The 22,598-nt window shown below is 33.0% G+C and overlaps 2 protein-coding genes across 2 annotated transcripts in view; both read left to right on the forward strand.

Moving 5' to 3' along the window:
• Window positions 1-2,058: 2,058 nt before the first annotated feature.
• LOC105622662 (protein RRNAD1-like) lies at window positions 2,059-5,489 on the forward strand. Its single transcript, XM_012204074.1, has 8 exons — window positions 2,059-2,175; window positions 2,391-2,500; window positions 3,253-3,499; window positions 3,702-3,850; window positions 4,134-4,436; window positions 4,509-4,665; window positions 5,019-5,128; window positions 5,198-5,489. Exons 1-8 carry the CDS (start codon window positions 2,059-2,061, stop codon window positions 5,487-5,489), a joined length of 1,485 nt encoding a protein of 494 aa, XP_012059464.1.
• Window positions 5,490-6,484: 995 nt separating this feature from the next.
• The window catches only part of LOC105622635 (heterogeneous nuclear ribonucleoprotein L), a 157,793-nt gene continuing 141,679 nt past the window's right edge, over window positions 6,485-22,598 (forward strand). Inside the window, exon 1 of the mRNA XM_012204050.1 lies at window positions 6,485-6,547. Coding sequence (XP_012059440.1) covers window positions 6,485-6,547 — 63 coding nt within the window. The remainder of the gene's footprint in view (window positions 6,548-22,598) is intronic.

Consider the following 22,598-nt stretch of genomic DNA (forward strand, 5'->3'; position numbering starts at 1 on the left):
ACATGAGAATACATGGCGCACAACGCGTGACTTTCTAATTTCCGATAATAGATCAAAAAAGAAAAAAAATATATATATATATTAGGTGTACAACTTTGCTTCCGCCGTTTTTTTTTCGAAATTCGAGGCTTTATTGTAAAAAACTGGTTATACATTTATGATTCAAAGTATTGTCCATCGCTGGCCACTACTTTCTCCCATCTTTCGGGTAGCGTACGAATCCTGCGTCGAAAAAACTGGTCATCTTTTGAGGCTATCCACGAATCGATCCAATTTTTTACTTCTTCATAAGACCGGAAGTGCTAGTCAGCCAGGCCGTGTGCCATTGATCGAAATAAGTGATAGTCAGAGGGAGCAACGTCTGAAGAATAAGGCGGATGGGGTAGGACTTTTCCGGACTTCATTTCAGCGTTTCCAAGTATGTCTTGATCACTTTCGCAACATGGGATCGAGCATGCTGTAAAATCACTTTACCGTGTCTCTCGTTGTATTGCGGCCGTTTGTCTTTCAATGCTTGGCTCAAACGCATCAATTGCGTTTGATACCGATCGCCTGTGATTGTTTCAGTCGGTTTTAACAGTTCATAATACACTACGCCGAGTTGATCCCACCAAATACAGAGCATGACCTTGGAGCCGTGAATATTCGGTTTGGCCATCGACGTGGAAGCATGGCCGGGAACTCCCCATGATTTTCTGCGCTTGGGATTATCGTAATGAACCCATTTTTCGTCCCCAGTCACAATGCGATGCAGAAATCCCTTCCGTCTTTGCCTTTCAACTGTTCACAAGCAAACAAACGCCGTTCAACATCTCTCGGCTTCAATTCGTACGGCACCTAATTTCCTTGCTTCTGAATCATTCCCATGGCTTTGAGGCGTTTTGAAATGGCTTGTTGAGTCACTCCCAATGATCATGCCAATTATTCTTGATTTTGACACGAGTCTTGCTCAAGTAATGCCTCCAATTCTGCATCTTCGAAAACCACCGCTATGCCGGTCTTCGACGTCAAAATCACCGTTCTTGAAGCATTGAAACCATTCACGACACGTTCTTTCTTTCATTAATAGTGGTCTCATCATAAGTATTTGAGAGCATTCGATGAGCCTCAGTCGCAGATTTCTTCATATTGAAGCAAAAAATTAAAACCTCCCGCAAATGACGAGAATTTGGCTCGTAAACTGACATTTTCAATCGAGAATAACTTTATGATACAGACACAAATCGACTAATGTTTCTATGGGGTTATGTTGACAGATGCCCAAGTTTATTGTATGACGTCTATGATCTATTTATTTCGACCACCACTTACCGCCATCTATAAGAAAACGGCGGAAGCAAAGTTGTACACCTAATATATATATATATATTGCGATATATATGTATGTATATAAAATTGCGAATTTCAACAGTCTGAACAGAAAGTTAATAACCTTTAGACCCAGTTCTAACTAATAGGATTAATTTTAATCTCGATCTTATTTTTCTTTTTATCTTTTTCTAATTCTAAGAATTACTAATTCCAAGGCCCAGTTTCACAATTCACGATTAACTCTTAATCGAGGTTTAATTTATTTTTCATCTCTTTCCAACAGACCTAAGAATTAAAAAAAGATAAAAGGAAAAATGATGAGATGAAACCCAAATTAAAATTAGTGGAATTGGGTCTTGTCTATTTCTATCAATGACTACATTTACACGGTATCCTTAATCGAACTTAATAATATCCATAATTATGAAACTGGCTAATCACTGGTCGTTCCATTCTTCTGAGAACAACTATGATTGATCAATTTTATAACTGGATGTTGCCATGTAAGAAAAGTCTAAATATACGTAAATTTTAATCTCGATTTACTCTTTATCTTTTTTTTTTAATTCTTCTTGGTGGAACTGGGATCAATGATATAAAAAAAGCATTAGTCTAGTTGGATAAATATTGTAAATAACATGCGAAATAAATCTGCCTTTAGAGCATGTTTAAATTCTTAATAATGTAGTAAAGTATATAATTGCCTATCACACGGAGTAATGCGAGCTATTCGTCCTCGACACAACAATGGCCGCCCCCGTAGTTACGTGCACATGCAGAACCTGCTTGAAGGCTCGCGTAACACTCGAAAGAATCTTCAACGTGTTAGACACATACGGCTGGTTGTTAGACTCGTATGTCGTGGTATGTAATTCAATAATGATACCTTTAGCATCGTACAGCATTCTGAAGCGTTTCTTGAACTGCATTTCTCCCTTTCTCAACCTAATTGCATACATTTGTTGATGTGTCATCATAAATACACCTAATACATATTTCACGTATCTTTCGTCTGTCATTTTCACTTTATTTTTTGAGAACAGCATATTGACTTCAAAATTTGACGAATCATATTGTAGGATTTCTTCCAAGAGCAATTGTGGAAGAAACTGCCGAACAGCTGGAAGACCACTTTGCAAACCGTGTCGCCCGACGAATTCGGAAAATGGTTAGCTGGCGACATCTCATGGTAAGCACGTGACTTCACATCGGTCGGTAAGCGTGAGAAGTCATTATATCAATTGACTTCAAATTGATTTCGAATTATGTCCATTTTTTTGTCCGTTTCTGCGAATGTAGATTAATTTTAATCTCTGTTTACTCTTTTTCTAATTCTTAGAAAAGATTAGGAAAAGATGAAAAGTAAATTTAACCAAGATTAAAGTTAATCTACATCGGTAGAAACGGGCACATATAAATTAACTTTAATCTCGGTTTAATTCACTCCTCATCATTTTTATAATGTCCATTTTTACATTTACCAATGTAGATTAACTTTAATCTCGATTTTACTTAGTTTTTATGTTTTTCTAATTTCTTAGAACTAGGAAAAAATAGGAAGTAAGTTAAACTGAGATTAAAAAGTTAATCTGAATTGATAGAAATTAATGAACATAATTCATAATAATGAATATATTTCTCAGAGTTAGAAAGCGACAAAAAGTAAGTTAAACCAAGATTAAAGTTGAGATTTATGACAATTTTAATTATCCTTTATATACAGTACAACATATTTGCTGCAACATTTGCAATGTTATTGTAATTACTGGAATGTTGTAATTTCTATTTGTTTCTTTACTATTACTAGAATGTTTTACGCTGGATATAAAACACAAATCTGGAAATACATCTCAAATTCAAATATAATTAACACGAATGGAAAGCGTACCATATTTTTGTAGGCTCTTTATTTATAATTTTACAATATAATTTGTTTTACAGCTCACGCGTATGGCCATTGTCATTGCTGACACTTCGACAAATTGCAAAGAATTTGCAGCTAAATAGAGATTATCAAAATGATGAAAACGTCTGGCGATGCAATGGAAGAAAAAAGTCTGAAAATAATTCGGAAAATTTTGTTCTGGAATGTAAAAATGAAGGATTACATGATTCCCGGAAAAAACATAATCTCTTTTTGAAACACGTTAAAATAAAAAAACGCCATGAGATACAACAAATAGCACGGGTATATAGCTACACATATTTTTCAGTTTTTAGCGGAAATTAAGTCATTATGATATCAAAATAACGTCAAAATGGTTTTAAAATTATTATTAAGTTATTTTTTCAGTTAATTGATTCATATTGACGTTATTTTGCTTTGAATTAGACGCGAAATATTTATAGATCCTAAGAGATTTATCTTTATAAGAGGTTTATCTTTGCAGGTATGCGCAGACTGTGCACAAGAGTCCAACGCTGAGTGCATTGTAGATGTTGGAGCAGGCGTGGGTCATTTAGCCAGATCTCTAGCATTTAAATACGTTCTACATGTAATATGTATCGAACAAGATGCATTATTGTCACAGCAAGCCAGGTAACCCGCATTTCATTTTTTACTCTAATCAATCTCGCTATTTTACTACCCAGAATATCAACTGTACAAAGAAAGAAACATAATATTACATTGCCGTTATAATTTCTTACTTACCAATATAACTGATGTTATGTATACTATATATATTACATTTATATTATATTATATTTGTATCGCTGAGTAGGAAATAATAATATTGATATAATATTATTTTCAGATTGTGTTCTGCGGATAGCAATCTTATTATTCCTTTACTATTATTCATCTGAGATTTTAATTACAGAAAGTGGGATAAGGAATTGTTAGTGTCTCTATCTAAATATCTGCCTGACTTGCCAGTAAATATGCCACAACACATATCAATCAAATTGGAGGATATTGATTCTGATCTGTCAGAAACAATCAAAGACATAAGAAGAACTTTCTCCGATAATTTTCATTTAAATAAGAAGAAATCTGGATTTGGCATTGTGGGACTGCATCCATGTGGAGATCTTGCAGCCACGTTATTGAGACTTTACACATCTCAATGTGAGACAAGATTCATTTGTATAGTGGGATGCTGTTACATGAAGCTGACATTAAAGTACGTTTACCAGATACATATAAAATAACGCTTATGAGATTACGATTGTACTAAATGATATGATGCATTTAGAAATCCAGCGGATGTTTCAAATGGATATCCACTCAGTAAATATCTGTCTTCATTCACAAAACACAAAAAATTGTCCTATACAGCGTTAGAAGTGGCATGCCATGCTATTGAAAGCTATTGTGACAAATTAAAGACTGGGAACTATGAAGATTTAATAGTTAAGTATTATGTTAAGGACTTCGACTGAATTCCAATTAACTCAATTAGCGACTAATTGAATCATGAAAATCGCTCACGATAAAATTTCTAATATATAATTCGTTTTTAATCTTTTCTTTAATACATGAAACATAATCCTATTGATTTAATAATTTTATTTGAATTACTTAATAAAATATTATTGATTAATAGCGTTTTTAACCGACTGGATTTGCAACAATCTAGGTTGAATTAATGACGTTTCGTGCTCTTCTATTGGATAGAGCATGTAACATCAACCAAGTTAATTGGAGTTTGATCGTAGTTGCCCTAAAGCATCATAAGTTGATATTCGAACTGTATTTTTTTTAGGTGCACGCTTATAGAGCTGCTTTAGAAACCATTCTAGTAAAACAAAATAGCCAGCTACGTCACACTCAAGTGAGGAACGTCAAAGTGACGAAACCTATTTCGTTTGAACAGTTGAGTAAAATTATGATTATTGAAATTCTATGTATTATTATAGCGATAATCAAATAAGTTTTTTTTAGATATTGCATGGCCGCAACTGCAGATTTCGAACCAAATCTCCGACCTAAAGATTCAGATTTACAAAATCCACAAATAAAATGTTATCTAAATCAGTGGCGGCAGATTGTGATATTCGGAGCGTTGCGTACAATGATAGCACCATTGGTGGAAACTGTGGTGTTGTTGGACAGATTCCTGTATCTATCCGAAAATAATTTAACTCCTATATTGAAGCCTGTTTTCAATCCCAGATTGTCTCCTCGAAATTTTTTATTGTTATCGATGAAAAATACTAAACAATCGCGCTCTTGATTATGTCTGAAAATTTTTATACCTTTTATCACAATAAAATTTTAAAAATTTAATTAGAATATTATTGTTTAAAATAAAAAAATGTTATTTTTTTCTAGCTCTAAATCTTTTAACAATTTTTATACAATTTAATTAAAAATAAATATTTTTCAAATTTAAATTATTTTCTTAAATGTAACATATATTTTAATAGAAGACTACATTTGGCTTCGTAAATTTAAATTTTTTGAAAATTAGACAATTAAACAATTGATGTGCGCTACAGATTTAAAACTGAATATAAAAACTGAATATGCATTTTACTTTAATATTATAATATTTAATTTTTTTAATTAGACAACCAAACAGTTGATACTCTAGATTTAAATTTGAATATGAAAAGTTAAATATACTTTAATTAAAGATATCGTACAAATTCGATAAGTAAACTGATTGGATTACATTCGGAAAGTGCATCTTATTCGCGCGATGCACATTGCGATAGCGCGCATTCCGATATTATCTCTCATGAAAATTCAGTGGATTTGCAAGGTCCAATGGGAGCGAGCGGCACGTCGCGCGAGCAAGTGACGAGCCAATCGGAGCGTGATACTCGGCGGCGTTTGGCGCGCACAACGGCGGCTTAATGACGGCCATGCAAAGCGTTCTGTGGCGCCACCGGCAGGGCGCGTCACAGTAGCCGGTTGCCAGTTCGCACGAACCGTTGACGTCCTCCGGCGAGATCCAGTTTCCTTTAAGCCGCTCTCGCGCGTTTGTCTGTTCTCGCCGCGTCGTGTGTCCTACCGATTATTATTTTCTCCTCCTCCCCCCTTCCCCGTCCGCGTGCACGAAGATTGTCGGCACGGTGTTAAAAGGTATATCACGAGCGATATACACAACACGCTCGTGTCGTTGTCGTCATTGTCGTCGTCGTCGTTGTCTCGCTATCGCTGTCGCCGTCGTGCAGCGCCGAGTGTCTCGATTCAAACGTATCATCGCCCGGTGTATAACGGAGGATGGCATTCAACGGAGACGGTCCGCACTCCAAGAGGCAGCGGCTCGAGGAATCTGGACACAGGGTGAGTGCGCGCGCCAATCATTATCACGCGTCGAGTCGCGACGCGACGCGACGCGTCGCGTCCCATCTCGTCCCGTCCCGTCGCGCCGCGACGCGACGCGACGTCCGACTCCGCGTTCTCGTTCGCTCGGCGAGAAAGCGCGTCGCCATTTATCGGCATAATGATCGTGAGGGCACGGCGCGCGATGCGCGCGTATCTCTCGTCTCACTTTCGTCGCTACGCCGCCGATTCCGAGAGGTTTTCGTGGAGACGCGCGGGGCGCCATTTATCTTTATTCCGTGAGCTCCTGACATACGGCGTGAACGCCGTGAACGTATGTACTCCGTGACGCGACGCGCGTCGCCGGCATGCTCGGCCGACAGACCGATTCGCTCGCGTCCGATAACAGTCGGGCGCGTTCGCTCGCCCGTCGGATTCCGACAAATCAAATTGCGAGTCCGATGCGAATCGGACGATCGCCGCTCCGCGTTCGGCATTCGGTCATTTCGTCGAGCATGAGTATCACAATGCATCCCTTTCCTCCCTCTTCCCCCTCCCCCTCCTATCCTCCCCTCCCCTCCTTTCCCCGTTGCAAAAGACGCGAGGTTCGTCCCCGCGTAAAATGTCCGTCAGTCTTTTAAAACCCGCGGGAATTTTATTCACTCGAGGATTGCGCTAATAAAAGTTTTTTTTTCCAATATCGGTATTCAAGGAATACACAAAATTCAATAAAAAGTCAAAATGATTTTATTTTAATTCTTAATGGTAAGAAATAGTCAAGTTTTGTAATGAAAAATCATCATTTTGACTTTTATGAGATGAAAATGAAGTCTTTTTAATTTTCTCTTGACTTGATATGTTTTTTGGTTAAATTTGTAAGGATGCGTTATGTCCTTGTCATTGTGTTTCTTGATCACAAATTATTAATCAAGACTTTTTGCATTTTTAAAAATATCCTGTACGAATTGTAGAATTCTTGTTGAATTAATTATTTAGAACAGCATGAGCAATTTGAATGTGAAAAGAATGATAGTGACTGCGAATATGTTACTCCTTTATTTCAAAAGTGACAAACTTAAGTTTCTCAAGAAAAGAAGGAAACTCTTTTTTAACTTGATAGAAAATTATTGATCGAATGATAAAAAATGACATTTGATCATGTTGATATAACATATTCTACTACAGAAGAATATAATATAATATATTCTACATACAATATATTTTACGTACAAAAGAATATAATATATTCTATAATATATTCTTAACATGATTAAATGTCATTTTTGTTATTTTCATTTCAAATGTTATGTTAGATATAAAAGGAGTAATAGCAATCCAATTTCTTGAGTTAAACAAGATTCTGTTATTTTTAACTTCCATGTATAATTTCAATTTCTGTGGCTAGTTTTGTAATAAACAACATCCATATTAACGCATACACTTAACAAATAATAATTTGAATTTTATTATATATTTAAGACATTTTCTTGAGCTGAGAATTGTTTAACTTTATTGTTTTTAAGTTAAATTAACAAATATAGAAATAATTAAAAAGAAGTGAAATTTGATATAATTTTGATAATGTGAATTTAATAGTGCAACTCTCTCTTAAAAAAATCTTTTCTTTCCTTTTTGAGTTGTGACAATTTTGATGATATTCTTTTAAATAATATTTTTTAATTGTAACGTTTGGGATAATTTTTTATAAAATTAAGCTAGTGTACTTTTGATAATTGTTAAGTTAATATTTATCTGATTCATTTATGTATATAATTCGGAAGTCATGTTTTAAATCGTATCAATGTTGAAATAAAGGAGCGATTTTTCCAACTACTTTTTGTATTGCTCAAATTTTTCAATGAATGAGAGAAAATTTCTGAAGATGATATGAGAAAATGATTTCGCGTATATACTTGATAAAATCGAGAATTTTGTTGTCAAAAGTCACAAAACGAAAAACAACTTCTGTACGTCAAACGATGCACTGTATTCAATTTTCGTCTTATCTAAAAGATATACATATACATAAAGCACCGTATTTTATTGTTCATCTTTTTAGTCATGAATTTTTTTTACAAATTTTCTTAAAGTCAAGTTTTTCTTAAAAAAAAAAGTGATCTATAATTTATATGAATAATAAACGATAAAGGACAAGATTAACTGTTTGAAAATCAATCTTTTAATGTGTAAATGTGTGAATAGCAAAATCTTTTTCGATTAATTTGGATTAACCCCCAAAAAAAGCTGAAGATTAATTCTTATTATTGAAAAATGGATTTCGAATTGATCGGAAAAGTTTCTAATCGTATTATTTACAATAATATTAGGATATATATATATTTTTTTTTCTTTCTACGTCACTTATATTTCAATTTAATATTCTGTGCATTATATTCAAAGAGATGATGACAAATATGCAGGATCAGAATAACTCCCGTCGAATGCGTTGGAAAGCTAATTTCGTATTTGTTAGCTTGCTGAGTTCGCTTCAATGCACTCACATTTCGATATCACATGAAATATTTATTAGCGCGATTTACCTTGTTTATTCCTGCGTTCTGTTATGCAAGCAATGGACAGAATAATTCACGTTTGCTTTAACATCTTCTTGTTTAGTTATATACGTTGCGGAAATTTCATAAGAAGAGAACATATCAGTTTTAAAACACTTGTTTTATATTATAAATTGGCAATTTAATAGTTCGAAATTTTGATCGAATTTATTCATACTTGATTTCATGTATCAATTACATTCACTCATTATATCCACACTGTTGGGTATCAAAGGAGCATTGACAATCTAATCTCTTGGAGTTAAATAACATTTTTAACTTCTATGTCAAAATGTATTGTAAATTAATCGATTTCTGTAGTTAATTTCAAAGTAAACAATATTCATATTAACGTGTGCACTTAATAAATAATAAACTAAATTTAAGTAGTATTAGTTGCAACCTACAGAAATGATTAAAAATGACTTAAACTTTGTGACTACAATTTGACACTATGAATTTAACAGTACATATCCGAGATTTTGACCGCATGACTGATACACACAATCATTCTACAATAAGTCGTTACTTAATTTTTAAGTCTTAAGCCATTAGAATTGATTAGTTCGAATGTGAGAAGAATAATTGACTATGATCAGTCAATTGTTCACGGTTTAAGATTTAGCTTAGATAATGATTTATTGTAGAAAGTCCAATATATGTCTTGAGAACTTTAGCGTTTCAAAATACGTCGACGTCGCGACAGTAACTTGTTATCCAGGCGACGCTCCTCAATGATGTCGACAAGTTGCGTTGTCGCTTATCGTTGCCGCTAACGACGATCAGTAATGCTAGGATGATGCACGTGCAAAACAAAGTTCGCGCGCGCGCTTCGTGGTCGATAATTCCTTATTATCAGCGCGCGATGCGCGGACGTTCCTTCGAGATAATCGCGACATCAACAATGAGGTCGCGTAAGCCAAACTGGAGTTCCATTCTGTAAATTTCATAATTTTAGCATCCATAGAGCATACAGTTAATCATTTTATCAATGTTCTTTTTTATTTCATGGAACCAGTCAATTTGGATTTTGAGAGGATTATCTATTTTCACCTGGTAAAATTTTCGCGCTATTGATTATCGATAATCATAAAGAATTCGCGTATTCTATTACATTTTTTAATCATTCTGACTTTTCGACGCTCTTTTCATAGATTCTTTGCTTTGCAACGAATATACATGATCACTGATCTTCTTCCCCGTATTTTTCTTTTATTACGTTTATCGTATAAACCTGTTCGGGTGCGTGAATTCCACCGAAAGGGATTCTCACCCCTTTAGCGCAACTTCATAGTACATCGAGTGTCGAATGCGTCAGTGCAACAGGCTACACTCGGTAGTAATCGAATCGAGCTCACGATCCGATTGCGCGAATCGACTTTCGCGCTGTTACTAGCACATACAAAGTCGATAGACCTTTTACGTCAGATGTAGCGAGTGTGCATACACCTCGTCGTATTGCAGCTTAAATGTAGATAGTAGTGTGTGTGTGTACGTAAAAAAACTAAAGATACCATCGGGCATCTATCGTAAGATCAAGAGATAGTTCGCTATATTTAAGATATTCGTAGTTCATTCTTAAGTAATGTCTTAAGATGCGATCCTTTGATTAGTTCATGACATTTTAAGACTGTACTTAAGACGGTCCTAAATATAAGATCCGACTATGAATACCGTTCTTAGATACCACACCATCGTTTCGCATAGAAGATTAAAGGCATGATATATTCGCTTGGCTTACATCGGAGCATCGAAAAGTTCTCGAGTAATAAAACATTAATTGTTTTACGTAACACCCGAGTATTAACGTTCATTATTTACTCCAGTAATAAATTTTTATTTTTTCTATAACTTATGTTCTAAAAAGGTACAATTTTGGCCAAAAATATTAGGCATTTTATTTATTAATCATTATTTACAGTTTTAGCTTAAAAATTGATAGCATTTGCTGTAAATTATTTTTTGTTTCGAGAAACCCTTTTAATTTAATTATGTGTAATGCTTGTAACCAACAGATAACAATGCAGGTAAAAGAATTCCAGATAAATGAAAGTATATAGATATAGCTATTATTTCTGGCCAAGATTGTATATCCTGAGGGGACAATAAACGGACCGTAAATTAGAATATTATTAAATGGTTTACTATACAAACTAGATTGCTTACAGAAGCTTAGAAGATAATGCATAGCTTGCCATAACATAACTTTATATATAAAGGTATTATAACGGTATCGTATCAAGGCAAAATTATGGACTTACATGAATGTGTATTAGATTATTAACTTCCTTGTACACGCAGCGAGATCAACAAGGATTTACAAATTCTTCATTTAGCGCTTTCAATAAGTTGTTTATTTATATTTCTGTAATTGCGTTCGTTATTTCTTATTTAAAAAATTTTATATCTTTGTAATTCTAAGTGAGTTTTTAAGGTGAAGATAAAATTTATCGTCTATTCATAGATTGATATTAAATTAAAATAAATTTTAAATAGACTTTCGTTATTAGAACTTGCTTCTACTTGAATTATTCTAATTATAAATGAAGGATTATTTCATCTCTCTTGTTCTATGTACATTCCTCCGATTGATAATCTTGGTAATTCGCGAGAATGATTTAGACACAATTCAACAGACGCAGAACATTTCTCATTGACGTAACTGAATATATAACATTATCGGCCGATGGCTCTATCGTTAGTCGATGACTTCAGGTACATTGCCAGCAGTCACAAGGTCACTGTCACTATCTTACGATCTTTCTTAGTATTATTACTATAATAATCGCTAGGAAAATGCATTTGATGTAATAGAATACATAATATTTTTTACATGTGTATATTTGCTGATAAGTCGAATACGCTACATTTTCTGTTACACGCGTATTGGTGTATCGACTCGCGACTTTTTTCTCATATCTAGAATTCTCATTTTTATACTGAAAAAAATTTTCTGGTTGAAAATGAACGAATCAGAAATTCAATCGATTAGATAGAGATTGATCAATCAGAATTCTTATCATAATTAGACATCTAGTTATCTCGATTTATATCGAATTATAATAGATTTAAAAATCTGATTTGTCCATTTTCCACTAGAATTCCAATTATTAGGTTTATTCGCGTTGCTTGTATTTTTTGTATTAAGCGTCTTCGCTTTCTTTTTCTTCAACGTCTGAATATATTTATCTTATTTTAAGGAAAATTTTTAGAGATTTCAAGCAATGCAAACACCTTATATAACTAGATTCTTTTTCCACTGTATTCTCATTAAGAAAGAAAAAAAAACAATTGCAGAAGATAAGAGTTCCGCATTATATTAAAAGAAAGTAAGTCCATTTGATTGCGTTTTTTATTTTTGCTAAGTTCCGAATTTATATTCTTACTTTAATTTAATATGAATATATATATATATATATATATATATATATAAAAATATAAAATATATTATATATATATTGATTAGATTTTATAGTTAATCTGCTGCAATTATATTTTTATTCCCTCCGTCCAGCCAAGTTTTTTTATTGGGCTATAAAAAAATGAAAAAATTTAAAGTTACTGTTTAACCTCTCTTACATTATCAAATAGTTTTCTAACAAGATATTTTAGGAGAAGAAACCAGATTCCTTCTTTATTTTGGAGAAATTTGGGAGTGAAATTTTGCTTGTGTACCAAAAAAGATTGAAATTGCAATCGGACAGAGTTAAACTAATGAATCTAAAAGAACTTATTTCTAATTTTTTTCATAAATGTCGGATGCGAATATAGAATCTTATAGTGAATCTAATGATATCGCCGTATCAATAATTTCTATAATCAACATTTAAACATTTAAATATTTAAACATGTTTAAAAATAGCTAGTAAATAGAAAACTGTCTGAATTAAATATCAGCTTCTCTGTTGTCAAATATTGAACGGTACGGAAATATAAATACGAATATGTTTCGATGTCGTTGCCTGCCCTACTTATTAATATTTCATCATCATTCGTTATAATCCGCTCGGCATATAAGTTGATGTTTCATTATTATTTCTACTTGAATAATTTATCAGATGATTAGAAAAATAAAAGGAATAATTTATTGGAATAGTAAGAATGAGTAGTCATGCGATTCGTTGAAAAACAAAACAATTGTGTTCTCTAGTCTAGTTATTTCTCACATTCTCCAAATTTTCTTTTATCGAAGTGTACGTTTACATTTAAATATTGATCTTGTTCTCTAAACATTTATTTTCGTGCAGCAAAAATATTTTTGTTCTCCAAAATTGTAACGCTGGCTCGATAAATTCCTCATCTTCCGATACCCTTATATCCATCTGAAAAAAGAGTGGCGAATAAATATTTGCCACGGCGTCCTTTGTGCACTCAAGAGAAGATTTGATGTCGATCGTTCCTTGCGGGACACACGGAAACTTGCAGTGTTAACACAATCGGACGAAAAGTAGATCGCGAAGGCAAATTTACTTGCTCGAAAGCTTGAACTTTGGCATAAATTTCTAAAATGGCAAATCGATTCTCTTGTTTAAACTTGCTGTACCTTATACATATACCGTTTTAATCTTTAATTTGATATAAAATGATAACGTATCAAATTTCTATTATTCACTTTTTATTTTTCCATGATAATAATCTTTAATATATTTTTCTTTATTCATATCGATTGTAATATTAAAGAGGAAACATGACACGTTTAAGAAATAAAATATATTACATAAAATAATTATATTCTTTATAAAGACACTGTTTTTGTAATACTTTTTTTTTATTATCTTTCTTATTTTATATTATTCATGTGAAGAAAAAGTATAGCGATATATTATGTCATGATTTCTTTGAAAAAGCTCAAAAATATGTAAATTTAATAATGAATTGAATTATTTGTTCATTAAAAATATGTATTTAATATTTGATATATTTACGAATGATATTACATTATGTTAAATGCAAAATTATCTTTGCAGGTTGTCATGTTAAACCTTAAAGATAGTTGACCTCGTTGCGTAATTTCAATCACTCATCCTTTTTTCTGATGAAGAACCGCTCGATGAATGTATGACGGAAGCATAAATTTTCTATACGCCGTGACACATGGATGTTGTGTGTATATGTGTATAAATATGTGTTTGTAGCGGGTAGTCACGATATTTCTCTGAAGAAATCCGCTCACTCGTGCGAGCTTCGTCGCCAGCTTTTGCGAGCGACGTCATTCGATAGAAGCTGCGTTTCGCATATACATAGTCGCAACTTTTCCAGCTGTCTGCGCCGGTTCTCGTATCATTTTACTCATTCGTTGCATATACAAAATATTCTGGAGAAATTTCTCCAGAATCTTTTCGCGTAGATTTTATATGTAAAGAACTCGAAAAAAGTTTCGAATCAATAGTAGACTTACGTATCTCTGAATTTGCACTTTTGAATTTCATTCATATACATAATTAAAATGAGATTTAATTATGTTGATATCTATTAAAAGAGATTCTAATCATTTCTTTCGAAATGATAAAATATGATAGATGCTTTAAAACTTTTTTCTCTTATATTTAGTGCAACATGACGTAAAGAAAAATTACTAAATATTTCAGATATTTAATTAAAATATCTGTATTAATCATCTGTTATCTACTTATTAAAAAAATTGATTATTTTATTATTTTAAAAGATATATTTAAATAGTTGAGAGAGATAAGCGTTTACCATTTCACGGTACTTCTTTTATTATCATACATTACATGACAACAATATGTAGCATTATTCTTTTTTTCAATTTTACAACGTAATTTTAATAGTTTAGAAATTTAAAAGATTTTTATATTATGTGTGCTAAACTTTTTTTTATAAAGCATATGAAAATATTAAATTTTATTTAATTTTTTTGTTTGGTTATTTAATTTAGATTTGTTTTTTTATTCCTGCATTACACTACACCAGAATTCTCTTTCTCGCTTTCGCCAAACATCAAATGTATACCTACCTCGCTGTGATTATTATACGTATACATGGTTTGATTTACGTCAAAGTTATAACATCGATGTTATGAAACTGGCCAATCACAGTCATTCCATTAATATTCTTCCATTGGATGCTTTCTATATAAAGATTATGCGTTTCGCGGGTTTTCTCTGTGTCCAGATCCATTCTTGGAATGCCAACGTTTCGTGAACCTTGCAGTCCACTTCATTCAAGGCGAGGAATAGCCTGATACTGTAATCCGCGAAACGCATAATCTTTATATAATCATTCCATTCTTCAGAGGAATAGCTATGATTGGCCAGTTTTATAATATCAATGTTATAACTTTGGCGTAAATATTGTAAACGTAATCTGTAAGTTTTAGAAGTATACATTAGAAGTGCCTTCCACTTAGTGATACAAATCGATGTAAAAAGTAAAATATTGTCCTGTCTTTGTTTTACTCATGGAAAGCAAAAAAGAGAGAATAACATTTGTATCGATTTGTGTCAAATGGAAAACCCTAACTCAGTCACAAAAAAACAAACCCCTTATATCTTTTTATAGATATGAAACATCCCCTCGATAACTAGAAAATTCGAACATCAAGTATCATAAAAATAAGCGTGCACACTTTTGATATCTTATACTGAAGTCTCTATTTTTAGTAGTGGCTACATCATACCGTTTCTACACCTGAACGAACAAAGATCGACCTCACATTTGTCACCTGTTCGCTCTACCGAATGAATAAAAATTACCCAAAAGGAAAGATAACCATATTTTTTTACTTGTTCTCCTCTCCATAACAGCGTCGATATCTAAAAGTCGCATTTCTGTGCACGAATAAATTGCAGTACTGGTCAAGTCTGCCAACGCGAAGTCATACCGTCTCTTAAACCCGACAGCACACTGTTTTTTCGTTTTAAGTTTCTCGATGTGTCACGACGACCGAAATATCTTTATACTTAGTACACGTGCGTTCGAATACCGCAAATCTATGCGCGCCTCAAAGTAACTTTGGAACCGGCGCACGATGATGTATCTCATGTGGAAAGACCGATGCTTCGTCACCGTGGCGAATATTTGAAATCGGAGTACACAGAGCGAGTCTCTTTCGCTCTGTACATTCTCGGTTTGCTCTCGTTAATCCACAACATGGAACACCGTTGCATGGATACTTCTGAATGCGATGATTTCCGCGAACATTAATTTGCCACGGCATTGCTGTAAGACTACAAACGTTATACATTGCTTTTAAATGATCCATATAATTACTAGTGGTAGGATAGACGTATTTTTTTATTTATAAAAAGTGTACTTTTGACATTGTTACACTGAGAAAAAATGATTAAATTCTAATAAATATTTATTTGATAGTGTCAACTAAATATTTACTTATAGTAAATAAATATTTACTCAATAAAGAAAAATGATTGTTAAATTAATGTGATTATTAAATTAGTTTTTATATCAAATAAATATCATTGTATTTAATAAATATTTAATTGATATTATTCAAACAAATGATTTCTTAAAATTTAGTATATTTTTTCAGTCTGGCAATAATCGACGAAAAATTATTTTTGTCATTTTTTTTCACATTGTAATATTACTACCTTCTTTTTTCTCTTATTAATTCTTTGCTCAAACTTTGATAAAAACTTCGGTAAGTCTTGTTAAATCTTAGGTCAAACTTCTTAAATCTTTTAACTAAAATTTTTTTATTTTGTTGTTTTGTGAATGTATTACAAAACTACTTTAAAATTATTACGAGTAGTGCTTATTAATTTATTACGAGTATCGCTCGTAATTAATAATTTGTGTGCATATCTTTGGTCAACAGTCGTCGATGTTATGACTTGCACTCACGAAGGCATGAAAACAATGCATCAAGCACGTAATCAAAATGATACGTCACGCGCAAGATTCTCGTGAGAGATTAATAGAGTATCCGTCGCCTGCGAAGGGGCGACAAATTTCCCACCACGTGGAAGTAATCTCGCGTCCCGGAGCTTCAAGCGGTCCAATAAATTCCTAGCCTACTACCTCGACTCATCTGGAACATCGCATTCGGCGAACTCGTATCTCGGAATTGCAAATGACTGATGGACTCATGTGTACGCGCAAACCTTCCGTTTTCTCGACGCAAATGCAGTTTTCATTCTGCTTCGTTAAACAAAGATCCTGCATGATTACTGAATGACATGAGACAATGAAAGGACAAGAATCTCATATTTCTTTCGCTATTAAGTGCCTCACGTTGCTAACGAGAGCAGAAACGTTTGGACGTCGGCTATGATAAATTTTAATTTAGTTATCTTTTTATAAAAACGAAAAAAAATCATTGTTATTCTTGAGAAGAGCTGAAATTATCAAAGTTTTATATTAGAAATAATAGGTGTTTTATAATGTAATAACAAGTCAAGTATTCATGGTTGTGTGGAAGCTGTGGTAACTTCAAAGCCGATCTCGCTAGCATGTTACTCAGTCTTTCTAATTACGGAAGGTTAATCTTTTGCGGGCGCATTATGTCTAGATGTAGGTCATGTTAATTGGGGGATTTAGAAATAGTACATATTTCTTGTTAAAGAATAGAAAATTTAATATTAGAACGTCAGTTTGCGAGACATAAATTCATAAATTTTAATAATCTTATTTAATTAAGAAATTTTTTCAATATTTATAGCTGGTCAAGTATCATGCAAAAATTTTTATTTATTTAACAGTATATATTTTTTAAATATTTACCATGGAATTCCATTGAAAATCGTTAGAATTATAGAAGAATCAATTCTAAATTTGTTACAATAAGCTGGAAAGAAGCGTATCGACAAATCGCGATGAGAGAAATGTTTAGTGTGACATGTGATGTTACAAAAACTTTCTTACTTTTTAATTTAAAAATTTTGTTTTAATAAAAATTTCGTTATTCTAACCAAATTTTGATGAGAATAAAATTTTTTTTAATTAAAAAGTATAAACGATTCTGTAAATCATCATACAAAACATTTTTCTCGTGCGAAATCACGCTTTTGCGCAAATCACGTAGTATCCGTTTTATATCGGACACAGTATTTCGAGGCGGAAGTACGCGTATTTTTTCGCACGCCTTCTCGTTGCTACATTTATTTCGGTATTTACGCAGCCTGAAATAACCGCACCGAAATAAAGTCACTCACCCTCGTTAACGAACCGCGCCTTTCAAGACCAGTTCTTTTTAAAATCCGCATTACGCAACTCTCGGATACATAATCGCCAAAAATATGTCTACGCCTCTTTTGTCTTCGTTAAGAAAATTCTTGGCAACGACGAGGAGGGTATACTGTTTTAATTAATCTTTTTTTAATTCGGAAGTGTTAATTAAAAAGGAAGGTGGGTACTGGTAGGACTCCAGCAGTTCCTGAATTTCCTGAATAACGTCCATTTCATGTCGATTCATTAGATCTTTCGTTGGGACATTTTACACAATGCATGAATTTTTTTTTCTTTCTTTTACAATGCGCACAGAGCTTTTGCACGTACTCAATCCGGATGAAACGGTTTTTAACATGAAGACCGGCTTTAAAATCAATTGTGATTCGCAGGCGGTGCAGATTTCATGATGCTATCTGTGCAGATCGTGAAATGTGAGCCAGATGTTCGTTTGTAATCAATAAAGGCGCTCAAACTGCGATATAGCGCTGAGAATTTTAATCGCACCGGACGAGTATGTTTCCGCATGCGAATTACTCCTTCTTCGAGTATTTACGCGAATGTAAATCCGATTTTTCCGCACGTTCTACATTCTATCGCCTTTCTTTTGATTTCGTTTCCAGTATTAGAATCAGATGCACGCCCGCAGCAACCTGATGCATCTTTTCAAATTCGCAACTTGATTAACATATGTAAAAGCATCCTATCTATTCTGAATTTCCAGAATATCCAGGACGCATATTATTGGACGCATAGAGATAGGATTTTTCCAAATCGCATAATGATGATAATATGTCAGTTGTTTCACATAAAGTCATTAGTTTGTGCATTTTAAGAGCATTATGACTAAAAGCAAGTTTATTTACATAGGTTTTGCGAATCAGTTTTGCAAATTATTTTTATAATTTCTTTTTCTGAGAACTTTTAATACATGTGATTAAGTCAATACACGTGAATCAGCTTGCATGTGTAATTGGATGCTTTTGCGTTTAATGAGCTAAGAGACAAACTGCTTTGAGTTATTATCGCATAAAGTTAACGAGGTAGTATGTATTATGATAACAAGATGTTTCTTTTTTTCTTTTCGATTTTATAACGTATAATCTTTTATGGTTTATAGTTACAGAAAGATTTTCATAATAAAAATCGATATTTTCTTTTGTCTGTTATGTATTACTGTATAAGATTATTCATTATAAAACATTAATTAGATTATGACAATACAATGGATAATTTATTTAATGGATCATCAATCATTGCAGGAAGTCCTTCTGTTAAATCTATAGCAAATTTCTAATTTAAGTCGCCACTGGTTTAGTGTAAAATAACGATATATTGAATAGGAATAGTGATTTAAATTAGATTAAATTAGATACTTTAGATTTGACAATATTTATAATATACTTGTAATTTTTGATTCTCAGGTTACAATTTCAGACAAAGATCGCTTTTAAAAGCGCAATTTGATTTCGCGCGTGTATGCTATATCATAAGCATCAAATTTATTTATAATATATTTTGAATCCTAAGTTTAATACTTCAATCAAGATCATTAAATTAAAACAAATTCGATTTGCTTATTAGATATGCAAAGTCGTTTCTTTGATCAATTTTATAATATTCTTCAAAACAAAATAAGTTCTTTTAATTACTTAATGATGAGTTTGTATGAATGTTTGAATTTAAAATTTGTAATCAGTACCTTTTAAGATTATTATCAATAAAATATAATTTGTTAAAGATAAAGTTATTTAAAAAGAAGAAAATAAATAGAGTAAATTTTCTTAACAACAGAATGATGTTTTTCTATGATGTATTCGAATGATAAGCAAGTTTTTTTCATTCAGAAATCCGCACCTGACGATAAGTCAGAATTTCCGTTAACAAAATAAAATGAGAAATTGCATTTGCTTGCTTATCGTTCGTTCACTTGGCTGTGATATTTCCGTTATTTCGTCAGGAAGCATTGCCATTTCCACGGAAATCATAGGTTAAACTCTTTATCGACAGCCTCGTCATCGCCACGAATAATTGAATCTATTTCGCGATGTACGTTCGCCAAGTGCGTAATATTATTTCTGCAACGTCATTGCGTAGCGTCTTCCTGCGCGCTACGAAAAGCTTCGCATAATTTTCCAAGACGATCTATAATTTAAAGTTAACTTAAACTTAATAAGCTAAAGTTTGACATGAAACTCACGAATTTGCGAAACATTTCACGTTGAATGTGTTATTCTACCGCGGAATTTGATAAGGTTTTCATAAGCGAAAAGTTCTTGCGCTCCACTATTCATCCCATTATAAAGAGATGTCTTTATTAATGGTGAGGGATGACGTGCTTCGCAACAAATGAATTAAAGAAAGATCATTTTATAAAACTATAGCGATAACGATGGAAATGGAAACAATAACTAGATTACTTTAAGTAGCAGACAAACGGTTTCATTAAAGGTTCTTATTTCGTTTCCATTACTTTTCCTGCATTTGCAGGAAATCAGTTAGAAAATACAGGCCATAGAATCATCTGCGCGAAACGTAAAAGCAAATTTCAGCAAAGTAGTTTCAAGAAAAGCAGTCAATTTGCTAAAATCATTATATATTTTATCTCGATTTACCTCGATTTCGAAAGAAATGTCGATCTAAATCACTTTGAGGTTCGAAATTATAGCTACAGTCTTTGTACAAACAAGAAGTTTTAGATTTCAAGATTAATTATATTATCAGTGATAAATCGTGACATAATTATATTAATTATTTAACATTTTCGTCATATCTTTTCAGCATATGTCACTCTCTTTTCCTTTCTGTCTTTCCGATCATTTCAAATCTGCGAAGAAAGTCATGAGTGTTCACGTTGCGTCGTATCCAGAAGATGCTTGCGATCAAAAGTCGTGATTCGAAAAGGATTTGCGACGAGAAATCATGTTAGCTCTGATATCGAATCTTGCATTCCCGAAAATTGCGAGAAGGCTCGCATTTCTTTCTCTTCTTTCGCCCGCTATCGGTTCCTTTATCGTCTCCGAACAAACGTGCGCATGTTACATCATACAAGCTTGCTCCGCTTTCAGAAGTATTGCATTGCGTCTCGGATGGACGCAGCCGCATAACAACCGTGTTTATATCCGTACCACGAAAGTTTTCGCTTCTCTTTCGAAGCGCTGCCAGCCGCGAATAATATCCATCTACATATTTATGCGCCATGCGACGCGCATCCATCGCGGCAACAGAATGCATCAAGTTTCGAAAGACGAAAGCCACATTCTCGAAAGCGACGCTGAGGTACAATGCCGCAAAGTATCTTTTATTCGATTGTATCAAATTTATATTTCGTCGCCTTTTTATTTCCGTCGTATATATGTCCTTTACCAACGTTTTTTTAATACTGTGCAAAAGATTCTGTCTTGTCGTAAATTGAAGGACGTTTCACGCAGAAACTTTTGATGAAAAGAATTAAGTTGAAAACTAGAGATTTGCGTTTTGAAACTAATTAAAAGAGAGAAATATAATTTATAATTTCGGATCATGCATTTATCTCCACGGTTAGATCTAATCATTGAAGAAAAAATTCTGGTTGAAAACGGACGAATCAGAATTTTTTGGTTAAATTTATTAGAATTCTAGTTAAGATAACCGGAATTCTGGTTGATACAATATTTCTGATAAAATCTACTAGAATTTTTATTTCTACCAGAATAATTATATCAATCAGAATTCTAGCTATCTCAACTAGAATTTTAATAGACTTAAGTAAAAAATTCTGATTCGTCCATTTTCCACTAGAATTACTATTTAATCCAGACCATTTGTCTCAGTGTAGTGTCAAATTTAATCTAACGTGAACAATGGTTATACAGTGACATTATACAGTATCAATTTAACACTATATAATGTCAAATTGACACAATATAGTGTCAAATTTAATTATCGTTTTGGTAAAAAATAACGATATATTTAGTGGGAGCAGTGGCGACTTACGTTAGGTTAATGTTCTATTATGTTTCAACATTTTACCTATATTTTTCAAGAAAAATATTTTTCAATAACAAACTTAAACATCCGATGCAGTAAAAACTATTACAGTTATATAAACACATCAAGATGTTCAGTATTGAAAAAAAAACGCAGTATTCAATAGATCTTTTTATAGGAAATTCTCGAATGGGAGTAATCGAATCTTTCTTGCGGATTTCAGCAGAATATAAATGAAATTTTTCGACGAAATTATTTTTGGCAGTAGGCTTGATCTATCATTCTTTTGAATCACCTCTAACGGGCCGTTGTGCTGGTATGCAGATTATCACGAGGCGAAGCCCTGAACTCCGTCATCGTCATATCTCGTTATCGCCTGTTTACACGAACTTCTCTCCGGG

The sequence above is a fragment of the Atta cephalotes genome (genome assembly GCF_000143395.1).
Source record: "Atta cephalotes unplaced genomic scaffold scaffold00047, whole genome shotgun sequence".
In the NCBI taxonomy this organism is placed as follows: Eukaryota; Metazoa; Arthropoda; class Insecta; order Hymenoptera; family Formicidae; genus Atta; species Atta cephalotes.

Excerpts from the sequence above, each read along its gene's own strand:
- LOC105622662 (XM_012204074.1), top strand. The coding sequence starts at position 2,059 with ATGGCCGCCCCCGTAGTTACGTGCACATGCAGAACCTGCTTGAAGGCT. Across the intron at positions 3,851-4,133 it reads TTATTGTCACAGCAAGCCAG|AAAGTGGGATAAGGAATTGT; the intron begins GTAACCCGCATT and ends TTTTAATTACAG. Across the intron at positions 5,129-5,197 it reads AAACCTATTTCGTTTGAACA|ATATTGCATGGCCGCAACTG; the intron begins GTTGAGTAAAAT and ends AGTTTTTTTTAG.